This window comes from Anas acuta, chromosome 2 (assembly GCF_963932015.1).
Source record: "Anas acuta chromosome 2, bAnaAcu1.1, whole genome shotgun sequence".
NCBI classification, from domain to species: domain Eukaryota; kingdom Metazoa; phylum Chordata; class Aves; order Anseriformes; family Anatidae; genus Anas; species Anas acuta.
The window spans coordinates 50,490,234-50,511,026 of record NC_088980.1 but is presented as its reverse complement, the minus strand read 5'-3'; the positions used below and the strand labels follow the sequence as shown (position 1 = coordinate 50,511,026).

Genomic DNA, 20,793 nt, shown 5'->3' with positions numbered 1-20,793 from the left:
TGCTTAAGCTCAAAGGTCTTAAAATATAGGCATAACTATTAACAGAAGCAGAGCCAATAACAGATATTATCTGTGTTTTCAGTTTGTGTATTTAAGGCTTTCTTCTCATTTTACAAAGGGTATGTGGGATGGCTATATCTAAAGGATAAGAATTATGTTACTACTGCAAAATATTTCTTGAAAGGCAGTTTTGGCAGAATTGAAAAATAGACAATGTTCTGTTGGCAGCTGGATACATTGTCTGAGTTTAAAACTGTAAGCTTATGACCGTAGTTATGGCAATCTTTGCCACCAGGTTGGTCTCATCTTCATCTTGGCTGAGAGATACAGTTGATTAATTGTTGCTTATGTAAGCTCTGCTATTTCGTTTTATTTTTATTTTATTTTTTTGTGTGTGTTGTCTGAGGAAGTGGTTATTTACTGGCAATTATAACTCCTTTGGGGAGGCTTTTAAAGGCAATATGTGTCAAAGGTCTTTTTTGCTCATCTTGGTATGATGAAGGAGTTGTGATGTAATTACCAGTGAAATTCTAGTAACTGAAGGCTTGTTTAGAGCTGTGCCTTAGAAATACAGTACTCAACTTCTACTATTTTTTATTTATTGTTCAAGTTGGGCAGAAGGGAAGGAAGGGCAACTTCATATCTGTGTTATAATTTCTGATGTTCCTGTCCTTTTGTGTTTCTTTAAAACCATTATCACTTTTTAAAAATAATGTGGGTTGTGGCATTGTCATAGACTGTATATAAGGTAAGCCATAACACAAAGTGACTAAGATAAAGGAGCTGTTTTCAGGAAGGAGGAAGCTCTAAGTAGTAATTAACACACCAAATGTGCCGTATAGACAAAATACATAATAGGTTCACGAGCATTTACACCCCAGTGGTTTCCAGAAACTACTCCTTTATGTTTTGAGTACTGTACCCACTTCAAACTCAAGTGCACATGTAGTATTGCAGAGAAACAGTACCTTTCATAGATAGAGTTGTCCCTCACTTTTCATTGTAAGCTCCTGAAAAAAGGATATGACTTTGTCTAGGCTGACTGTTTTGTGGGGATTATAGAGGAAGGAAAGGGAGGGACAAAGGAGAAGGAAAGGTTTAGCAGGTAGGTTATGTTCTGGTATTTATGGATGGATGTAAGTAGCACTAGTGTTTCCTGATTTCCTGAGTTGAATGCAGAGGGCATGCAAAAAAACCTTGTTTCCATTGATAATTTGAACTGCTGGAATGGAATAAGATGTTTTGTTTCTTCGACAGTTTTCTAGAGGTAAGGTGTTTGATGTTGAAATAATGCTATCATGCTGGAGCTCTGACCAGTTTGCTAGGGGCCCACCGCATATCTGAGATGCTTTAAAATCACTGTGCCACCTGTACTTTGAGGTCGCCAGACCCACTGGATATGAGTGTACTGTATCAGCATGCATGGAGCCAAATGCACATATGTATCCCATTAAAGGCACACCATAGCCCTGCAGATGTATCAATCTCCTTGATTGCTGAATAAGAATGTCAAATTCCAAATTCTGGTTCCTTCCCTATCTTTCCCAATGTAAGACCTAGCATCACAGACAAACTGTAATTCTTCTGCTGCTGTATACCCATTTTCTGAGGGAAGAAGAACTTCAGCCCGTTCTCTTATCTCTGCAAGATAAAATCAATGTCACCAACGTGGTAATCCCATCTCTGCTGCTACACTTTTCAGGCAGAATGTGCAGGTCCTGTGCACAGTAGATTTACTACAGGCTTTTAGGTCAGATTTGATCCTGAAGCACAGAAGCCATCAAATCTCTGTGTAGGGATTCTCTTCATTCCCGTGGCCTCCTAATTACCCTTGTCTGTGGTTGTACTCTGTAAGACAAGCTTTAGTTAATTTTAAAACTAGAGTTTAAAACTCAAATGCTGAGCAATTCTAATAGCAGCACATACAGCAGTGGCACTGTTACTAAATAGTTTGGTGCAAAAAATGAGAAATACATTTTTTAAAAAGTCACTTGACTTCTTAAGCTGTGCATCTATAATTGGTATACGCTTAAATTTAATGTGCCTTACTTCTCTGTTTGTAAAAACCAAAATCAAACCAAACCAAAAACCTTCAGTGAGCAGTTTTAAGTGCCATTGTGAAAGAAGATCAGCATCATCTTACTAAGATGCCAAATGTCTGTGTATCACTACTGCTTTGGTGTCCTAAATGAGGACCATATATATAACTGTACTGTATTTTTGATGTACAGTTCAGTCTGTGATATCTACCAAGCAACCACAATGATACCTCCATACCTTGCAGAGTTTGTAAGACCTGACCGCATTAAAGATTGCAAGCCTCTCTGTTTGCTGCCCTTTAGCTGCAGGCCTATTATAAATATGTAAATACGTATAAATTCAAAGATCCAGTGTGTACTTCATGAAAGGCAAATTAGATGGAATTTTATTTTGAGTGATTTGCATTAGGAGAACTTCTTGGAAAGTGTGCTGCAAGCCCAAGGAACAGGTGCGCGCTGTTCTGCTCTAGCTTGTGGCCAAAACTTCAAGCTCGGTCAGAAGCACTCAGCTGGCTGGCTTTGGCTCACCGTGCTGGTATTCAGGTATGAGCCTGGAGAGTCAGGAAGGAATTGCACTGAAGCGCACGATTTTAAACTGAAAATTGATGTGAAAATAGGTACTGTTCCTTTCCACAGCAGTTACATACTGCTCTATGAATTAAAAGGCATAAGAATTAGTTTAGATGAAAATAACACTTAAGCTCTCTCAGGGTTTAGCCACAATCATCAGTTGTTGACATGCTTTTCCGAGGTAGTCTGCTTCCCTTTAAAGTCGGTGTAGAGTCTGTTCTCAAGATACCTTCTTAAATCAGAATTTTGCCCATGAGTGTGGCCAGTGTTTTTCTGATTCAGCAAAGGTTTTAAACACAGATTTTAAACACAGATGTTATCCCTCTGAAGTCAAAGTGTCTAGTCACATGCCTTTTGAAGTTACGTATTAAGGCTTAAGATTTATGCTGCCTAACTGAGGTCCTGTAATTTGAGAGTCTGTTTTGCTCGGCTGCCTTTATGGTCAGTGAAGATAATTATCTCTGAGATAATTTAGATTTTAGAAGATCTGAAGTTACTTTTGAAGCTGGGTATTTCCCTTTTACTGGCTTTAGTGAGGGCATAGGCTGAGCAGGCTTTTAGCCTGCAACATCTGACTGAGCTGCCTAAAGAAGGTGAGGCGGAACAGCTGGTGAACTGGAGTAGAAATCTTAAGGAATATGAAGAGTGGGTTGTAAGATTATTTTAAACGAAGACCAACCTATATTAACCTAAGATTATTTTATCTATTTAGTAACTGATTTGTTTCTTATATACAGGAGTGAAAATCAAAGATGAGTAGGGTTTTTCTTAGCTGACGAAGAAAGCTTGTTTTACTTCAGGCAATTGTTCTGTGTATGTTCTGTCTCGGGGTGTGCACAAGCAGCTGAGTCCAGATGGTGGCTGCATCAGCAGTAGCCTCATGCTGTGCAGGCAAGGTACTGCCCCCTCCCCCTGTCCCTGGTGCCCTGTCCTCACCTTTAACCATTTTGGGGTTTATTTTTTTGGTTTGCTGAGATGGCTTTCCTTTTTTTCATTCAACAAAAAATTTTAATCTACAGCGTTTCTCGTCTTTTGTCCCTCCTTTACTGGCTTGAAGAACTTGTTGTTGTTTTTTTTTTTATAGTCTCTTTCTGATATTTGATGTACTTTCTCATTGCTTGTTACCTCAGATAAATTTCTCTCTCTGGGAAACACCAACTGTGGCAGAGGAAGGACAGTCAGGAGAAACTCCAGGAGTATTTTCTCAAGTTGTCACTGCCCTGTCGATGCCAGAGTTCTGCCTTCAGACCTCCTATGGCTGAAGGAAAATTGGCCTGAAAGGAAGCAGGCTGTAGGGAGAACCCACATTTACTTCAGAGGAAGATCCTTGAGAAGCTTGTTTTTAAAGGGAGCCTCGCCACCATTTTTCAGTGGTGTAACTTTGTCAGTCACTGTGAGAGCTGGGACTCATCTGAGGGGGAAACCACCAGCTTCTCAGCCAAAAGTGTCAGAGGTCTCACGCTTTGTCTTTGGCTCGTTGATGTTTTCTGAAGGAGTTTAAATGCTCATTTTGTAGGATTTAATCCTCTTCAAATGGGACCAGAACAGTCGCCATGTAACAGGCAGTGGCATAACTCCAGAAATCAGGAGCACTGCAACAGTTGGCAAGGGGCAATGTGCCTCTGGTGTAAACATGCCTCCGGTAGCTGACTCCGTCTAAAATTATCTCTGGGCTGTATTAAGAGGAGAGAAAATGAATACCTTTTCTTTCGTTACGTAGCCTGCCAGGGATGCCTTAAGCATTCCCACCTCTTTTGCAATACATCGTTTGGCCAGATCGTTCCTCAGCTTCTTTGGTGCTGCAGCTTGAACCAAACAGTGTTTCTGTGGTGCCTTGGATGCCCTTGTCACAGACTCCATTAAAAGCCAGTCCTTCAGAAAATACTCGACATTTGTGAATTGCTGGTTTTCACAACCAGCCTCTGTTTTCATATTGTAGCTGCAGCCACTGAGAAAGCACCCTGAGGCACTCAGGAAAGACCCTTAATACGTTGGCTATCTTTGCGTTTCTGAAGTTTAGCCCTTATTATCTACCTTTGCTTGATAAGGGACATCTGAAGACCATCTCTCCTGTTTTGTGCTGGTCCTATCACTTCAAAGGGAGTTTGGTTCAAATCTCTTGACCCACAAAATACGTCCATCCTTAATTCAATGGGCACACTAAACTGAAAAAAAAAAAAGTCTTTATTTCACTGAATTTTGGATGTCATCCTACCATTTCATCTTCACACATTGCAGTGCAGACACAGTGCAGGGTCTTTGCAAGGTCTTGGCGCTTTCCTTGGACTTGGCCTGAAGAGACAGCTGGAAAGAGTTTCTCTTACTTGCGTGTGAGGTACATGGGTGCGCTTTTCTAGATAGCATTATTTGTTCTGAGATTTATGGGTGCACTTTTCTAGATGGTGTTCTTTGTTCTGAGATTACTGAGTTCTGCCTGGTAGAAAATTTCCAGGTAAATGTGCAACCTCTCACTTTTAACTACCCCTTCAGCGTACTCAGAGGTTATCGGGGCACTCTTAGAGGTTGTATTTTTTTCCACTTTGCCTTGCAAAACAATTTCAGGATGTTAATACTGCTTCTGAGACAACTCAGATCATGGCTGAGCACTTGGAAGCATTTGCGTGACCATCCTCAAACATGCATGTCTGCCTGTAGTCACAAATCACCTAGTGCAAGATTGCAGACATAGCACATTGCAAGCATGTCTTTGGGCTGTTTACATCCAGCAGTCATCTGTTGAATGTGATAATGACAGTACAAAGGGAACTGAGGGACTTTCTCTGATGACAAATGGACCATGTGTGCATTTGTATAGTCTTCTAGCTAATTACTAGGGCTCGGTGAGAGCGCTCAGGGTTTGTCTCCCAGGGAGTGCCAGGCTATCCTGGGAGGGAGTGGTTTGAAAAGTGCCTGACTTGTACTTGTGTGTTCAGGTGTGATCTCTAACACAGCTTCAGCCCCAGCATGGATATCTGATGTCTTCCTCATCTAAGTGGTGGATGCATGTCATTTCTTAGCTGTACTAAATGCCTAGCTCTGTTCACACCAGGAAAGTCAAAGATTTTTCCTGGTTTTTGTTTCAATTTGGGCTTCATGCTTTGATGTAACTGCCTTTTTCTTTGCTTTTTCTCCAGCTGGTTTTCTGCTTTAGCTACCCCTCATCCCTTGGGCCCCGTGTCTGCTCCTGTTGTGTATCCATCTCAGCCCAGATTTGTACACCAGCCTGCTTTTTTTCCCCTGTATTCCTTCTCAGTTGTCTGCTCCAGTCTGCCCTTAGTTTTTGTTCCACCCAAATCCTGATGGAGAACCGTCTATAATGGATAAAAAGTCCACTGCGTGGATGCTTACACTAGAAACAAGATCACACGATCTGTGGAGTTAAGTATAGTGCTATGTCCAGCAGCTATGTACTTGTTGTTGGTCCTGAAGGTTCTGATTTTTCACGCTCACTGCAAAGAAACGTTGAGGAGTGGTGTCTTTGCCCTTCATGTACCAATAGGAACTTTAAGTCTTCTTGCTTTAGGGGCTTCTCAATGCCTCTTGGAGACATTATTGGGTCAAGAAGGTTTATAGATGCTCTTGATACCACTCTTGAACAGAATTGTCCAAAAGGTCAGTGAGATATGCTGAAAGGAATCCGGCAGGCGTCCATACAGCCAAGGCAACTTCCTTGCCCCGAGTTTGTGATTTTTTTCTTTTTCTTATTTTTCCTTTTTTTTTTTTTTTTTTTTCAAATACAAATCCCCAAAACACTTATTTTCTCTTACACCAGATTCAGCTCAGTTTTACTGAGATATTTGAAATGAAGATTGGAAACATTCAGTATTTTCTTTTTCAGGGCTTAGGGCTTTAGCCAAACAATTTACAATAATTGCAAATGAAAAATGCTTAGTGTAGGAACTAACATATAAAGCTGAGTACACATCCATTTCTGGTTGCAGTTCTCATTATCTCCAAGACGAATAATTTTAAGTACTTTCATGAACCTTCTTGTGACAGACACATTCAGAATGATTTAATTTATCCGATAAAATGAAAATACACTTTTTTTTTTCTCCCCTGTTTTTATTTAACAGGGGGTTCAGGGCTATGCAAAAATTCCCCAGATATACAGAAAGTAATTATAGAAGTGGTTCAGGTTGTGAACCATTGAAGTTCTTTTTGGTTTGTTTGTTTTAAAATTATTATGAACTTAAACAGTTTAATATTGAGATATGTAGCAATAATATTTTGGGCAATGTATTTGGCAGAGACTGTTCTGTGTCTGTGCTTATAATTTTAAATTCATACACATACAAAGTTGCTTTTTTAAAATGTAAATAGAAAATCCATGTGTAAGTTTCTTAGGTCATATTTTTAAACTTATCTCTATATGAAATGGATATGTTTACAAGCATGTAAATATGCATGTATTCCACATAAGTTCTTGCGTGTGCTTTATTTATGAGTAGATTGCTATAAATATAGGAGTATGTCCATAATATGGATGCTTGGAATCCAGAAAATGACTTAAATATATATCTTTTATAAGATTAATAAAATGTCAATATTAGTGATACTTTGAATAACTGAATTTCTAGAGTTCATAATTAATATGTTTTATTAAGAAATCAGAAGTGGCAGAGATTTGTGTTTGGAGAAGGCTCTATTTCAAAAGTTTTTTTTTTTTATTATTTTTCAAGTTTAACATGGACTTGATCCAAAATCCAGGCCACGAAAAGAACAGATTCCCACTGACTTCAGCAGGGAACTCCAAATCAGACACCAAACTACAGATGATCTTTTTTTTTTTAGCTGTTATTAGACCAATTGGAAAATGAAATAGAGATGACTGTGCAGACATTTGTTTACAGGAAATGACAAACCCAGTGGTTTAAGGGCACATAGATTCAGTAGCTTTGATGCAAGTGATCCAAGTTCCAAGCTCCTTTGTTGCAGACCAGGTTCAGCACTCTATGCCTGTGCATCTTGTGCTTTTGTGCTTGTTTCTGAAACAAAACAACAAACAAACAAACAGACAAAAAAAACCACCTCCAAGCAAATGAATGCAAAAATCATACTAAATCAAGTGCCTATAATGTACATCTGACCAAAGCAGTGTTTAAAAATCAGTATGGTGGAAAATTTTCTGAACTAATTTACATGTACACAGAAGGGCTTTCTGAATGTTGGTTTTCTGCATTTTATGTAAATTTATATGTGCATACCTACTAACCATTACACGGAATATGCACTTTGCATGAAAGTATTAGGAAGAATGTTAACTTTCAGAATTTGAGTGTTTAATTTTGCAGTGTTAATGCCTATTCTTTCTCCTTACACTATACACCCTTTGGTATATTATTTCTCATTAACTTTATACAAAGAATATTTAAAGAAATGTCTGAACTATTTATAACATCTTGTGAATTTAGGCAAGTGTAACATCAGACCATAAATTTGTCATCTTTGCTAGAGGTGTTATGTCATGACCGTTAAATATTAGGGCTTTTCCTTCCATTTCCAAACACTCCCTGCAGTAAGTCTGGAACAATGTCGTGTTCTCTTAACCTTGACCACAATATTTTAGTTTCTTCCTGTGCTCCAGTGTCTTTCTCCTTACTTTTCATCATTTTTCTCTCTTATAGTCTTCCTCACAGTATCTTCAGCTTCTTGTTATGTTCTCCCTCATCTGCTATTTTCGTCCTGAGGCTGGGAAGAGGGGAGCACCCCAGGGGCTGGTAGAGCTCCCCAGGTGCTGACTGCCTGGGTGACCACTGTCTTTCAGTGACCAAATGGACCACAAACAGCAATTAAGGCCTGAAGTCTGACAATCTTTCTGTCACCAAGAGTCCATAGGATCCCTCTCTCCTATCTCTCTGGTGACTTTTCCAGAACTTATGGGAACCTGCTATTTTTGAGGACAAAAATTGTTTTAAATTAAGTGATCATTTTTAGAGTTACTTTTGGGACTATGATGGAAGAATGAAGATGGACAGAAAAAAATGGCTATAAAAATGTACCTCCAAGCTGTTTGCTTCCCCTTAATCCAGAAGAACACACTTTTGAAAGAAGAGTTATATAAAGTATACCCAGGTGTTTACTGCTTAAATACTGACCTTCTGACTTCTTTTTTTAAAGGTTCAGCAGATAGATCGTGTAGTAGAAGTTGTAGAGGAAACTATTAAAGGTAAGCAATACACTTGAAATTACACAGTTATGTAGCTGGTTTCTGAGATGTAAGAAGCATTAGCTAGCAGAAATGCTGTCATGTTCTTTACCAACCTAATTCTTACTTTCCCCTCTAGCTAAATGTTTGGGCAGTGCTATACGTTGCCATGTGTGTTTAGCATAAGGAGTAATTTCAGAGATCTTTTCTGGCAGGAGCTCCATGGCCTGTTGGATTCATAGGTAAATGATCTTGAGGAGACTTCAAGAACCCATTTAAGTTGCATCAATGTAGGTAGATGTAGAGTGCTTTTTAAAGTTTCTGCTCTATCTTACTTCATTGCTCTATCTCCACCTTCTTATGTTTAGTACTCTCATGTTTTCTTCTTTTCAGCTATTTTGGCTCATTTCCCTGAGCTTTTCTCAGCAGGACAGATAAATTATCTACTGCTTTAATGTTCTTTTGTAATTATGTTCCTTGTTCTCTCTGGCTGCGTTCATGTGTGTGTACACGCAGTACTTTGCAGTGAAGGGGGGCAAAGACAGTATTGTTTCCCCAGTCTCGCTAGTAAACATTTGCTATTAAATAAATATATTTGTCTGGATCCTTCTGGGTTACCTAAGTTTGTCTCCATTACTTATCAGGCCATAAAAATTACTGTTCCATGAAGCTTTAAATTACAAGCTTTAGCTCAATTGGCTGTACTTTCAATATAAACAAGTGTCTGGTACACAAGATGTTGCCTTTACTTTTAATGCTGGAGTTTGATGGTTTCGAAGTACAACATGAAAATATAGAAATGGTGCAATAAAGCTTAAAAGAAGAGGGGGAAAATGTTTATGTTAAGAAACCATGTAGTATTATAAGGCTTTTAGGGTTTGCAGTTTGAAGGCCTTAAGGTGTGTATTGCTTTGAATAGTTTCAGAGATGAAACCTGTACTCTTATGTATTCCTAACCCAAACTTTTTGCAGTTTGTCCTTATTTTATGGTTTCTACACTTTTGGTACAACCTATTGTACTACGCAAACAGAGAAGAAATATTCAGTGTATTCATATTTGTTACTGAATGTGCACAACTGTTAGTGTTAGGTCAAAGGTTGGACTCAATGATCTTGAGGTCTCTTCCAACCTAGAAATTCTGTGATTCTGTGATTCTGTGAACTATTTTCCCAGAAACACCATGGTGTTTATCACAACATGTTGAAGATGGGGATACTTCATGATTTTCACAACAGCACAGTATTTCAGATCCCTATCTAATTTTCCTGAAGTGTGTTTATTCTTAACGGAGTAAGATGATAACCTGGGTCAGCATGCCCTCCCTTTACAAAATTGTGCTTTGTAATATTTATACTGACTCAGAACATTACTGCTTTTTTGATAACATAGTTACTCAGGTTATTGTGACTGAATATTATGTGATTAGAAAGAAGGCAAACATTCCAGAAGCAATTGTTAAAATTATGTTTTTTATTGAACTGATTATAAGATTGCATTTTGCGTATGGATGTAATTCTGGAAAAATGTAATATAAAATTTAATGTACACTTATGCTTTAAAAAGCATCAATTTGGGGAAAAAATTAGCTTCCTTTCTAGCTTACGATAAATGATCTGAATAAAAAGAAATAAGTGGTCTGTTGAATTCTATACATGGTGACAATTCCTTCAGGGATTTCTCAGAAAGTAATGGAACACAGTATTTTGTAAGTTCTATGGGAAAAAATGAACAGAACCAGAATTTCTCTTTGGAAGACAATTGGCAAAATGACAGGGGTCATAAGGTGTGATGAAGTCTTGCTTTTACAAAGGCCAACCATTAAAATTAGGAGATTTTACTTATAATTTGTTTTTCCATTTAAATTTGTTTAAAAATAATGCATTGATTTATGGATTTGGTAATCACCTTCCACAAATAGAGAATAATGTGAAACTCTTTGTTCCTGTGTTTTATAAATGATTCTAACTGTGAACTTTCATTATCTAAGTAAAGAAAAAAATACTTTAGGTGACAGGACTGCTGGTTAAGAATGCTTTATGCTGTAAGACACATCCATGGTAGAAGCTTAAATTCTTGTATTTAAAACCAAATGAAATGTGTTTGCATTGTCTTCTTAAGTCTGTGACATTAGTTACAATTTCTGAAGCCCCAAGTATCTTGAGGAGGCAGAGATGGTTTGGGACAGGGGATTAAATACAAATTTTGAATTGAGAGCCAGTTTACATTCAGTTTTTTTGTTGGATTTTTGTCGTCGTTATACAATGCAGTGTCCTTCACCTGTCTTTTTAAAAGAAAATCAATAGGTTATATGGGTGCTTTACTCTTGTAGTGCGGCTATGTCTATACTGAAAGTTTAAAAAAATGTTCTGACTAAATATTTAAACTAAGTTTAAACTGCATAGCATCTGTACCCTGCAGGGCAGCTATCTCTGTAGATCAGTCTGCCTGAGTTGTCAAGGTAATCTGTCCAGATTACACAGTTACTATAATAGTTGCCAGTTTTAAGTTTAGAGACTGGTTTTCCTTAGGTTCCTATTTCTTGAGGGCTACCAAATATTTTTTTGGTGGATACTTGAATTTTGCTGTACACAATTTACCACAACAGAAAGCTTGTTTTAAATAAATAAATAAATAAATAAACTAAGATAAACCTTCCCTGTTTTTTTCCCCCCCCTAATGTTTTTCTCTCTCATTTACCAAGAAAATGTCTACCCTGTTAGTTTTTTGGCTTTTTTTTTTTTTTTTTTGAAAACTTACTGTTTTCCTTAACTGTACTCCTCCTCAAAAACTTCTTTTTTGGAGTTATTTCTACGAAATATGACTGTGTTTTTTCTAGTTTTATTTCTCAGTCTTGTAGTCAAGTTTAGGATACCCTATTCAGAGCAGTGTCATCGTACTGATTCAGTTGATGGTTTGAAGAAGTAAATGTTTATGGTGGTCTTTACTTCACCTTTCTGAAAACAGCATAATTGCAGTTCCCAACTCTCTGCTTACTCATAAACACTTTTTATGTGACTTTACCTTTTTATCCTTCTTCATCGGAAAATGGAAAAGAAGGATGCTCATGTTTCTTTTGGTTGCTAGTGTGATAAGAGACATAATTTTTAAGAGACCCTGTGATGCCTCATTTTGAGATCACCCTGAGCTTTATCACAAGTCAACTTTCAGGTTCCCCATGATTGTCAGGTAAATTCTGAAACTGCAATTTCCAAAAGGGATCTTTAAAAGTGTGCAATATTTGTATGCAGGTCATGTATGGTTTAAACTGTGTCCCAAGATGTATTTTAACTAGAGGCATCTTCAAGTACTATTTCGATAGCTTATATTGCTAAAATTTGAAACCTCTATACTTCCATCTAAGAAAATCATGGATTTCAAGGAGCTGGACAAATAGATTTGATCTCAGCCTTAGAATTAGGTTTCTTAAAGAGACAGCCACAAAAATGTAGCTGGAGTGTTTCAGTCTTACAGACTTACAGAACAGTTTCATCATGCAAGTCTATGATTGAACAGTTTAGCAAAACTTTCTTCTTCTGCACATTACCCAAATCTTACAACTGAATTCACAGCTATTTTTACATCATTGGGGCACCCTATTTCCACTTATGTGCCTAGGTTCCTGGTAATGACATAATAAGGTAGCAATTGAATTATTTGAACTAGGAGAAAACTTGGTGATATTTGACATATGCTCTTTCACTAAGTAAGGTTTCTGTACAAAATTTCAAAGCTGTTTAGGTTAATCAGTCTCTTTAGCCCGTTCTACTAAGATGAAGCTTTTTTTTTTTTTTTTTTTTTTTTCCTGATGGGAACCACAGGATGTCACTGGTGATTGCTCAAGTCAGCATTTTTGAGCCATTCTGAAAGCTGTTTTTAAAAATAGCTCAGTGTGTGTGTATGTACAAACTGATATAGAAATGGTTTATGTAAAAACGGTCAAGAAAATATATTTAGTCTGTAATTTAAAGGACAGATTTTAATGGCTTAATGTGGAAATTCTTGGTTTTGAATTCAGGTCTATGTGGATTTGGGGCTTTTTCCACCTCCCCTTCTAGACACGCTAGCTGTCTCATGTTGAAGCTTTTTGGGGGTGGGGAACATGGAAGTGGAGCATTTGTATACAATTTGCTTTTAGCTTAGGCCTTAGGGAGATGAGGGGCACAGGTTGAATTGAGTTTAGTCTGTATTGTGTCTGTCAAACGTTTTCACAAAACATAGTTTTACAATGGGTCATTAGACTTGATTGTTAAAAACAGCCAAAGGAAATTACTTCAGGGTTGAGCCTTTTATACTTCACATAACCTTTCTTGATTTCAGTCACGTTGACCTGTCTGGTGAAGTTGCCCATCCATTCCCAGCTTAAACATTAACCAGCATTTACTAACCGTTGAATTGTTAATTATGGATTGCTGATAGTTGTGTCAGCCTATGAAAATGAGCAGGTGAATAGTACCTGTTTGTATTTATATAGAGTACAGAATTTATACCAGATTGCATAATTTAGTGAGATTGTATGTAAATGTATGTTTGGGTACATGTATGTAGGTACGTATACGAATGCCAGCATATTAAATAGTATTTGTATGTGCTGTTTGTTTCTCTTATAATCTGCTGATAATAGATAAAGTAACAGTAGATAAAATACTGTCTTTTGAATTTCAATGATGGTAGGAAGGGTGGCCTTGACTTAAGAAGCTGGTGATGAGCCAAAAGAGGAATAAAAACTGTAGGCATTAGGAGTTCCTTTCTGAGGAAAAGTGTAATTTGGCTCCCAGTCAGGAAACTGGCTGTTTGTGCCTGGTTGCAGCTCGAGAGGGGTCAGAGGGAGGGTAGCGGCCTCACTGAGCCCCAGTGTCTGGTTCTGTATCCTTTGAAAGGACATAGAAAAGGAGGGGGGTGGTTTTGGAGGGGTTGTTTTATTTATTTCACTGTGTGGTGGCCTGACCTTGGCAGGCTGTCAGACCCCCACCCAGGCTCAACTGCACTCTGTGCGTGGGTCTCCTGTGGACCAAGAGCTCTTGCCAGCAGACCTGCTCCTGCATGGGTTTGGCTCCATGGGCTGCAGCTTTCCTCAGGGACCCAATGTCCTCCACAGGCCGCTTCACTGTGGTCCTCACCACAGGCTGCCTGGAGCCTTCCTCCTTCCTCACTAACTATGGTGTCTGCAGGCCTGTTTCTCTCACTTTTTTCCTCATCCCTCTGTCTCAACTGCTAGATGGTGGCTTTTGCCCGTTCTGGGCAATGCTTTCCCACAGGTGCCTCAGGCTCAGCAGCCAGGCTCAGCAGTGCCCTGAGGTGGGTCTGCTGGGGCTGAGAGGAGCCGCCCTTGGCCAAGCAGGGTCACGCTGTGGTCTCTTCTCACAGAGATGATGCCCCCCCTGCCAATGTGTGGGCATCTGCACCCAGTACACACTGTTATGTCTCTAACACTATCTCTAGGCAGTACAATTGCCTTTTGAACTGAGATTATTGAAAAGTCATGGTACTAGCTGCAGAAATTTTGCGAGGGGTTATCTATGTTTGACAGACAAAAAAAAAAAAAAAAAGGTGGGTGGGGATTTAAATCAGGTTTTCAGTAGGCAATACACGGAATCATCATAGCTTTAAGATATGTTGTTGGAAAGACAGTGGTTAAAAGATTCAGAATCACCAATTTGTAGGTATTAATAGCAGAGGTTAACAGCATAATAAGGTAAATGTCATCCCCCCCCTTCCTGTTGTCCATGGATTAGTAATTTTGGGACTTATCCTGTAAAAAAAACCAACAATAATTAGAGATTTTTGTTGTTGTTACCTAGGAAATCAGCTTTATGTGTGGGAAGAATGTCATTACCTAAAGCAGTAGCATTTTTGTCTTCTGTTAATTTGAGAACTACTTTGACAATGAACATTGACTTAGGAAGAACCCGACTCAAATGTATCTTGCCGTACAATTTTTAAATGAAGGTCTTTTCATTCACCTGAATACTTCAACAGGAGCACTGGCTTGAGTTTTGATTTCATGTTTCTGAAAGCTTAGGAGAAGTCTGGCATATTGAATGATGAGAAGTTCTACCTTTCAGGAGGCGAGTTTGGAATAATATGATTATTTGCACCAGTATCAATTTAAAGAGTTTAGTTTTGCAGATCATAATTTAAAGAAACAGCAGAGCACAATGTGGAATATACAGAAATTATGGAGAAATTTCTGCAAAGACACACTTGAATTTGTTTTGAAAAATATTGATGATTGTGGAGCTCAACATAAAATTTTATTTGCAGGGGCAAGAAGTTTCCATTCCCAGCAATTGTTTTTTGTTCTAAAACTAAAGTTTATTGCCCTTTTTGCTGTGCCTGCTCAAATGCTTTTGGGCATACAGTGGCCATTAGCTATGTGAGATGATCCAGAATTTTAGGTGGATTTTGTAATAATTTTCAATTACTTGGTATAGAAAACTAGAGCAACTGACTATTTGTGTTATGAAAACGACATTGTTTTGTGAATTTTTCACAGAAACTGAATGGGAGACAAATAGTGGGGCAGGAAAACAAGCAATGGCAGGGAACAAACTGAAAACCCTAATAGCAAAATTTTCATTGTTTGTTGTTAAATGAGTCTGTGATGTGCATGGAAAAGATACCTTTTCTTCCAGACCCATATGTGCTCTTTTCTGCACTTGTAATGAATGATCTTCTTACAACATCCCTATTTTTCTATGCTATTTATATTGGATAGGTTCAGCTCTGTTAGCTGACTCAGCTCAGCTTGTGGTTAGCTCTGTATAGCTCCATTAGAGAATCCTTTGGCTGGTAAGTGTAAGGCAGAGCATGTTCAAAACAGTGCAATTTAATTAACCATAAGAAGGATATAAATAGATAGCAGAAGAGTAGAGAGCAAACTAAAACCTTGCTCCTGCATACAGTGATAGGTTCATCTCAGCGTTTCATTCTAAGGCTTATTTTGTTCTGTTCAACCTGCACACCTCAAAAACATTAGGTAAGTTACTTGTACTGCTGCGAGTGTCTCTGACAATCTGCCCTTCAGTACTGTCTTTCCTTAGCACACAGCCTGTTTCATCTGATTCATTTTTATTTTTTTTCTTTGCGAGCTTCTGTCCACAATCTCCTGAGGTTTTGAAGAGCATCCTTGATCCTAACCAAATGCATTTCTTCGGAGGGTTGAGGACAGAAGGTCAGAGGAACTCTTCCTACAGTTGGTTCTTGGCATTGTCTCTCTGAGCTATTGAAGCCTGGAGCCAGTGTTTTGAGTTTATAGCAGATTTAACATTTAGCCACTTTTTTAGAAAGACAAAAATATCACATGATGTCAGAATAGAGTGAAGCTATTGAATCCTGAAAAATATAGTGCCTTAATAGTGTATTTCAAGCTCTTTTGCTGTGAGAGTGGAAAGTTCTGTGGATATGATGAAAAATGTTTTCTTGAATAATTATACATACAAGATTATATCTTTGTAATTCAATTCTGAGAAAGTTTTAGACAAGCATTAGTTCCTTGTTAATAGTGACCTCCTTTGCAGCTTCACTTGTTGCACTCTACTGTTTTAGTGCTTACAAATATTTCAGTTGAATGATACATTGTTGAAATATCAGGAAAGAAGAGTTCTTTTATATTTCATGGAGAGAAAGCGATCTATAGATTCCAGCAATGTGGGCTACCTGCACAGCTCTTTCAGAAGTTTGTGAACTGTCTTACTCTATTTAATACCTTGTTTTTGAAGTTAAATGTGTTTTAAAAAGCCCATCTTTGTCTGCGTGGCGCTTGTATCCTGGAGTTTTCTGAAACAGAATTGTTCTTGGATGGTAATTTTAAGTGCAACGCTTAGTAAATACACATATTTCAGCCTAATATTATGTGTGCCACATGCTTAATAATATCTACAGCTTTCTCTGAAGCCTTTTCAAGTCCATATAGTGTGGAAGGTAATCCTTTTATGAAAGAGCTCTGCATTGTGGAGACAGGGCCAAACAGACCACCTGCTATCAGCAACCTGATGGGACCAGTCATTTCTCCAAGAGCATTCTTTTTCCTGTGGTGCTGGGACATGCAGATGGGGAAAATATCGGCAATCCTGACATCATTAGTCTGAATAATTCTCTGACTTGTAAAGCTACTCAGTTCCTGTCTACACCAGTTGAAGGAGGAGTTTGACTTGCACGTTCCCACTTCTGCTGATCTAGGGGAGGAAAAGATGTTAATTGGTGGCCAGGAGCAGAGCATATGTCTTCCAGTTGGGTTTGTTTTTCCTTTGAGTCTGTTCCCTGCGTTTACAAGAGGCAGGAAATCCCACGAATGACGCTCAGCAGTGTCACCACTACGTAGCTGATGTGCTGTTGGCTTGCTTGGATGCTTGGTGGGAGCATTCACACAGCGAAGCCCTGAAGTGGGTTAGCGTGGTCGTTGTTTCTGCACTTGTCTGGCAGCATGTGATTGTTCTGTGGAGCTCGAGGATTCCTTTGCAGTCAGTCATGTCTGTTGTGGGACAGCTTATTTGTGTGCCAGGGCAGGCAGAAAAGATGGGCACAAGGGGGCTGATTCCACAAAGGTAAACCAGGGCTTGGGGTCTAAGCTAGCTGTGCAGTGTGTTAGGCAATTTGTGGTGCATCCTTGCATCTCAGGTGCTGTTTTTGTTAGTCCTTCCCAGAGATCCAAAATAACTCATTTAGAAGGTTGTATCTAGCCAGTAGCTGCGGGGTTAGACCAACATCAATCTAAATAAAAACTTAATTTAATCTGGTATTAAAAGTTTTGTAACAGCTCCTGATTTGCCTCTTCTTCCTTTATTTTTGTATTTGATTTTCTTAGTTTCCCTTCTCTTTGACATACTTTTGCATGTTTCTGTTACTTTCACTAAAATTTTCTGTTTAACTCTTATATTTACTTGATCTTTCAGTTTTTATCACCGCTTTTTGTTCTTGCTTATACTTCTTCCTTTAGTTTTTCTTTGGGCAAATTTACACCTTTGTTTTCCCTTCAAATTGCTTTGCCTTCCTTAGCTACACTGCTCCTGTGTGCCATTTTTCCAGGGTTAGCATTAAGGAAAGGAAGCTCTTTATTCATCAAGAAGTGAATAAAGGTGGAAGGAAATGTGTGCAAGAGTACATGATATAGTACTTAGTCCTTTTCCCTCAAGATGCTGGAGAAGATCAAACAGGCAGGGGAGAGACAGCTGGGATGTATAGAATTGTACATTGGCAGCCTTGTTGTGAGGAAAAAAAGCGTCTTTCAGGAAATGGTGAACAACCTCTAAATATAATGATGTAACTGGGAAAGGGAAAGAACGCGTAACAGAAGAAGCTGAAAACAATAGAAATTGTTGGTGCCAAGGCTGGGGTTTCCTGCATCTTTGAGGATTTTCTTTAAACTTATGTTTTTGAACTCCTTCAGATATCTGCACTGAACTTTGAAGGTAACAGCTAAGAAACAGTGCTCTGCATCAGGCTGGGAGCTGTGTGAGTGGCACGCTGTATTTCGAGCAGGGTGAGCAGGGAAGGAGGAGGGACTGTCGCTGGCTGCCCTGTTCCATCTTTCAGGCAAATATTTCTCAGCAGCTACTGAGGGGGGCCAGCCTGTGCATTGAATGGAGCTGGCTATTTTTGAAATACAGTTGGTCTATTAATATCTGACAGATATTTGCAACACCGATAGACAGTTCTTAAAATTAACTAAAGGTGACTGAGCCAGGACAAGACTGAGCCAGACTGACTGGCAAAGCTGGCAAAATACCAGTTCAGTTTGAATCTGTCTGCTGGAATTGCACTAGCTTCTGCAGGTCTAGGTCGTGGGGGTCTGACAGTAGTCTAAGGTTCAGAGCACATTTAATGTTACAGTCTTAAGGCAAAGAAATTTCATTACCAGTTCCCTTCACATGCTCGTATTTCAAGTTCAGGCATTCTCTTATCGTGCTCCTGAAGCACACGCCACCCACAAAGGAAGGTATATGTACAAGACATTAATATCATGGTGCTTTCTTTGTATCCTTTTTAACAAGTGAAAATGAATGCCTTGAAAATACTTGCATTCTGCATAGTGGTTTATCAATCTGACACATTCAAAAGCCTTTATTTAGTCTAACAATAGGATTTAATATCCTGATTTAATTCATTCCAACCTTGTCTCCTGTGGCATTGCCAAGTAACGTGAATTGTGTCCACTGGTTTGTATGTAAAGATATTTCATTTTAAAGTGAGCTCTGAAAATTAGAGAGCTCTGATTCATTTAAAATTTTTTTCTAGCTTGATTTCATTTACACTGCCTGTGAGTAATTTTGCTCTATAAGCTTCTTCACTGGGCATAGTTAGCACTATTCTCAAATTGTAATCTGCATTAATTATCTATTAGTTAGTGAATACCTGCTCTCGAGCATGACCTAAACCTTTAATTAACCTTTACCCATTTTTAATATAAATTTATTTGCTGGTACACTACGTGGAAATAGAGAAGTTATCTTTATGTCAGAAGAGGTTTATGGTACTCAAATGTTTAGACTCTGGTCTATAAACAGATGCAGACTGGATGACCTGACGAGAACTGTTTGTCATTAAGCTGTATTTCAAAGCTTTCAGGGAGACATCAAAAAAGGATTGGCTTGTTTGATATCTGAGATAGAGCACTCATTGTTATTGGAGTTGAACTATGATTAATCAGAAATGGTTTTCTACCACACATTAAAAAGGAAAAAGAAAAAAAAAAAAAAAGAAGAGATTAGTCTTAGGTTTGGGACACCTGCTTTGTTGTTATCCAACCTGTTAGGTCAAAGAGGAGGAAGCTTAATCAGATACAGTGCTTTAGAAGGAAACCTTGATTGCAGTGTTGTGCCCCATTCTTAGTTTTGAAAAGAGAGCCTAAATGAGATTTGATACTGCTCTTACTGTGATGCTTGATGTTGATGTGATATTTAGGCTGGTCAGGCAATTAAAAAAAAAAGTTGTTGTTTATCCTTTCCCATATTGAAGATGACAAAATATTATTTTTAAGTTTTATTGAAATAAGTGTGGAGGAAAAAAAGATTTACAGCATGTGAAAAAGTATGATTCAATGTTTATCAAGTTATGTTTTATTAATAGCAACAATGCTGTAAACAGATGCTTTAGTGATTACTTAGGATGAAACAAAATAGTCCTTGTATGGAATAAAGAAAAAGGATTTAAGGTCACATACTGTAACAGAATTTCTTTTTTTTTTTTTTTTTAATTATTATTATTAAGCGTGTCTGCAATACAAATTACTGTAGTTGGTTATGGTTGTGCTGTTTGCTTTCTGGAAGCACTGAGCTTTCTGCTAAAGCTCATCTCCTAGTACTGCTGTTACTTTTGTTTGTTTGTTTTGTTTTGTTTTGTTTTCAGTCCAGAGTGAAAACTTTGGGGATATTACCATACTTGAATGACACACAAGTTTTGCAGCCTCATATTAACTTGAAATGTAGTGCCATTCAGAAGGAATATGAGAAAAACTGTAGCCATGCATACTGTGAAAATAAGTTGCTGTGTTTTGTTCCCAGGCTGTAGACACCCTGAGCTGGTTCACTGTGCTGGGATGGGATTTTGCTAGTTTTAATCCAGCGAGGGGGCATCAAGTGATGTTTGTAGAAGCACAGAATAATCTAGGTTGGAAAAGACCTTCAAGGTCATTAAGTCCAACCATCTGCCTGACCTGCTGAGTCCCATCACCAAGCCAAGTCCCTGAGTGCATCGTGCAGTCCGGAGCTGTGAACCATTGAGTGGATCGGATGGGAGGTGGTAGCTGAGGTGGAGTTTCTTTCATCAATTGAGAAAGCCTCTGAAGGAAAGAGAGTCTGAGTCTCACGGGTCCTAGTGTGTTACATTTTACTTGAAAATGTCAGAGGATTTTTTTTCTAACATTTCTGCTAACCTACTGAACATCTAAAAAAAAGATTTAAGATTTTCTAGACCACTTTAGTGTTGTTTTTATTTTTTTTTGACCTGTTTTCCTAAAGAAAATGGGGATTATAAAGTTGTGTTTCCCAAACAGGTTTGTCATTATATCCATTTCCCTTTCTCCTTGCCAGTTCTTAGTC

General features: G+C 38.4%; 1 protein-coding gene across 7 annotated transcripts in view; it reads left to right on the top strand.

The window, feature by feature from the left end:
- CDKAL1 (CDK5 regulatory subunit associated protein 1 like 1) overlaps positions 1-20,793 on the top strand; it is a 495,974-nt gene that overhangs the window by 133,985 nt on the left and 341,196 nt on the right. For all 7 annotated transcript variants that reach the window (XM_068674727.1, XM_068674724.1, XM_068674723.1 and 4 more), the window contains one exon: positions 8,730-8,778. In XM_068674727.1, coding sequence (XP_068530828.1) covers positions 8,730-8,778 — 49 coding nt within the window. The remainder of the gene's footprint in view (positions 1-8,729; positions 8,779-20,793) is intronic.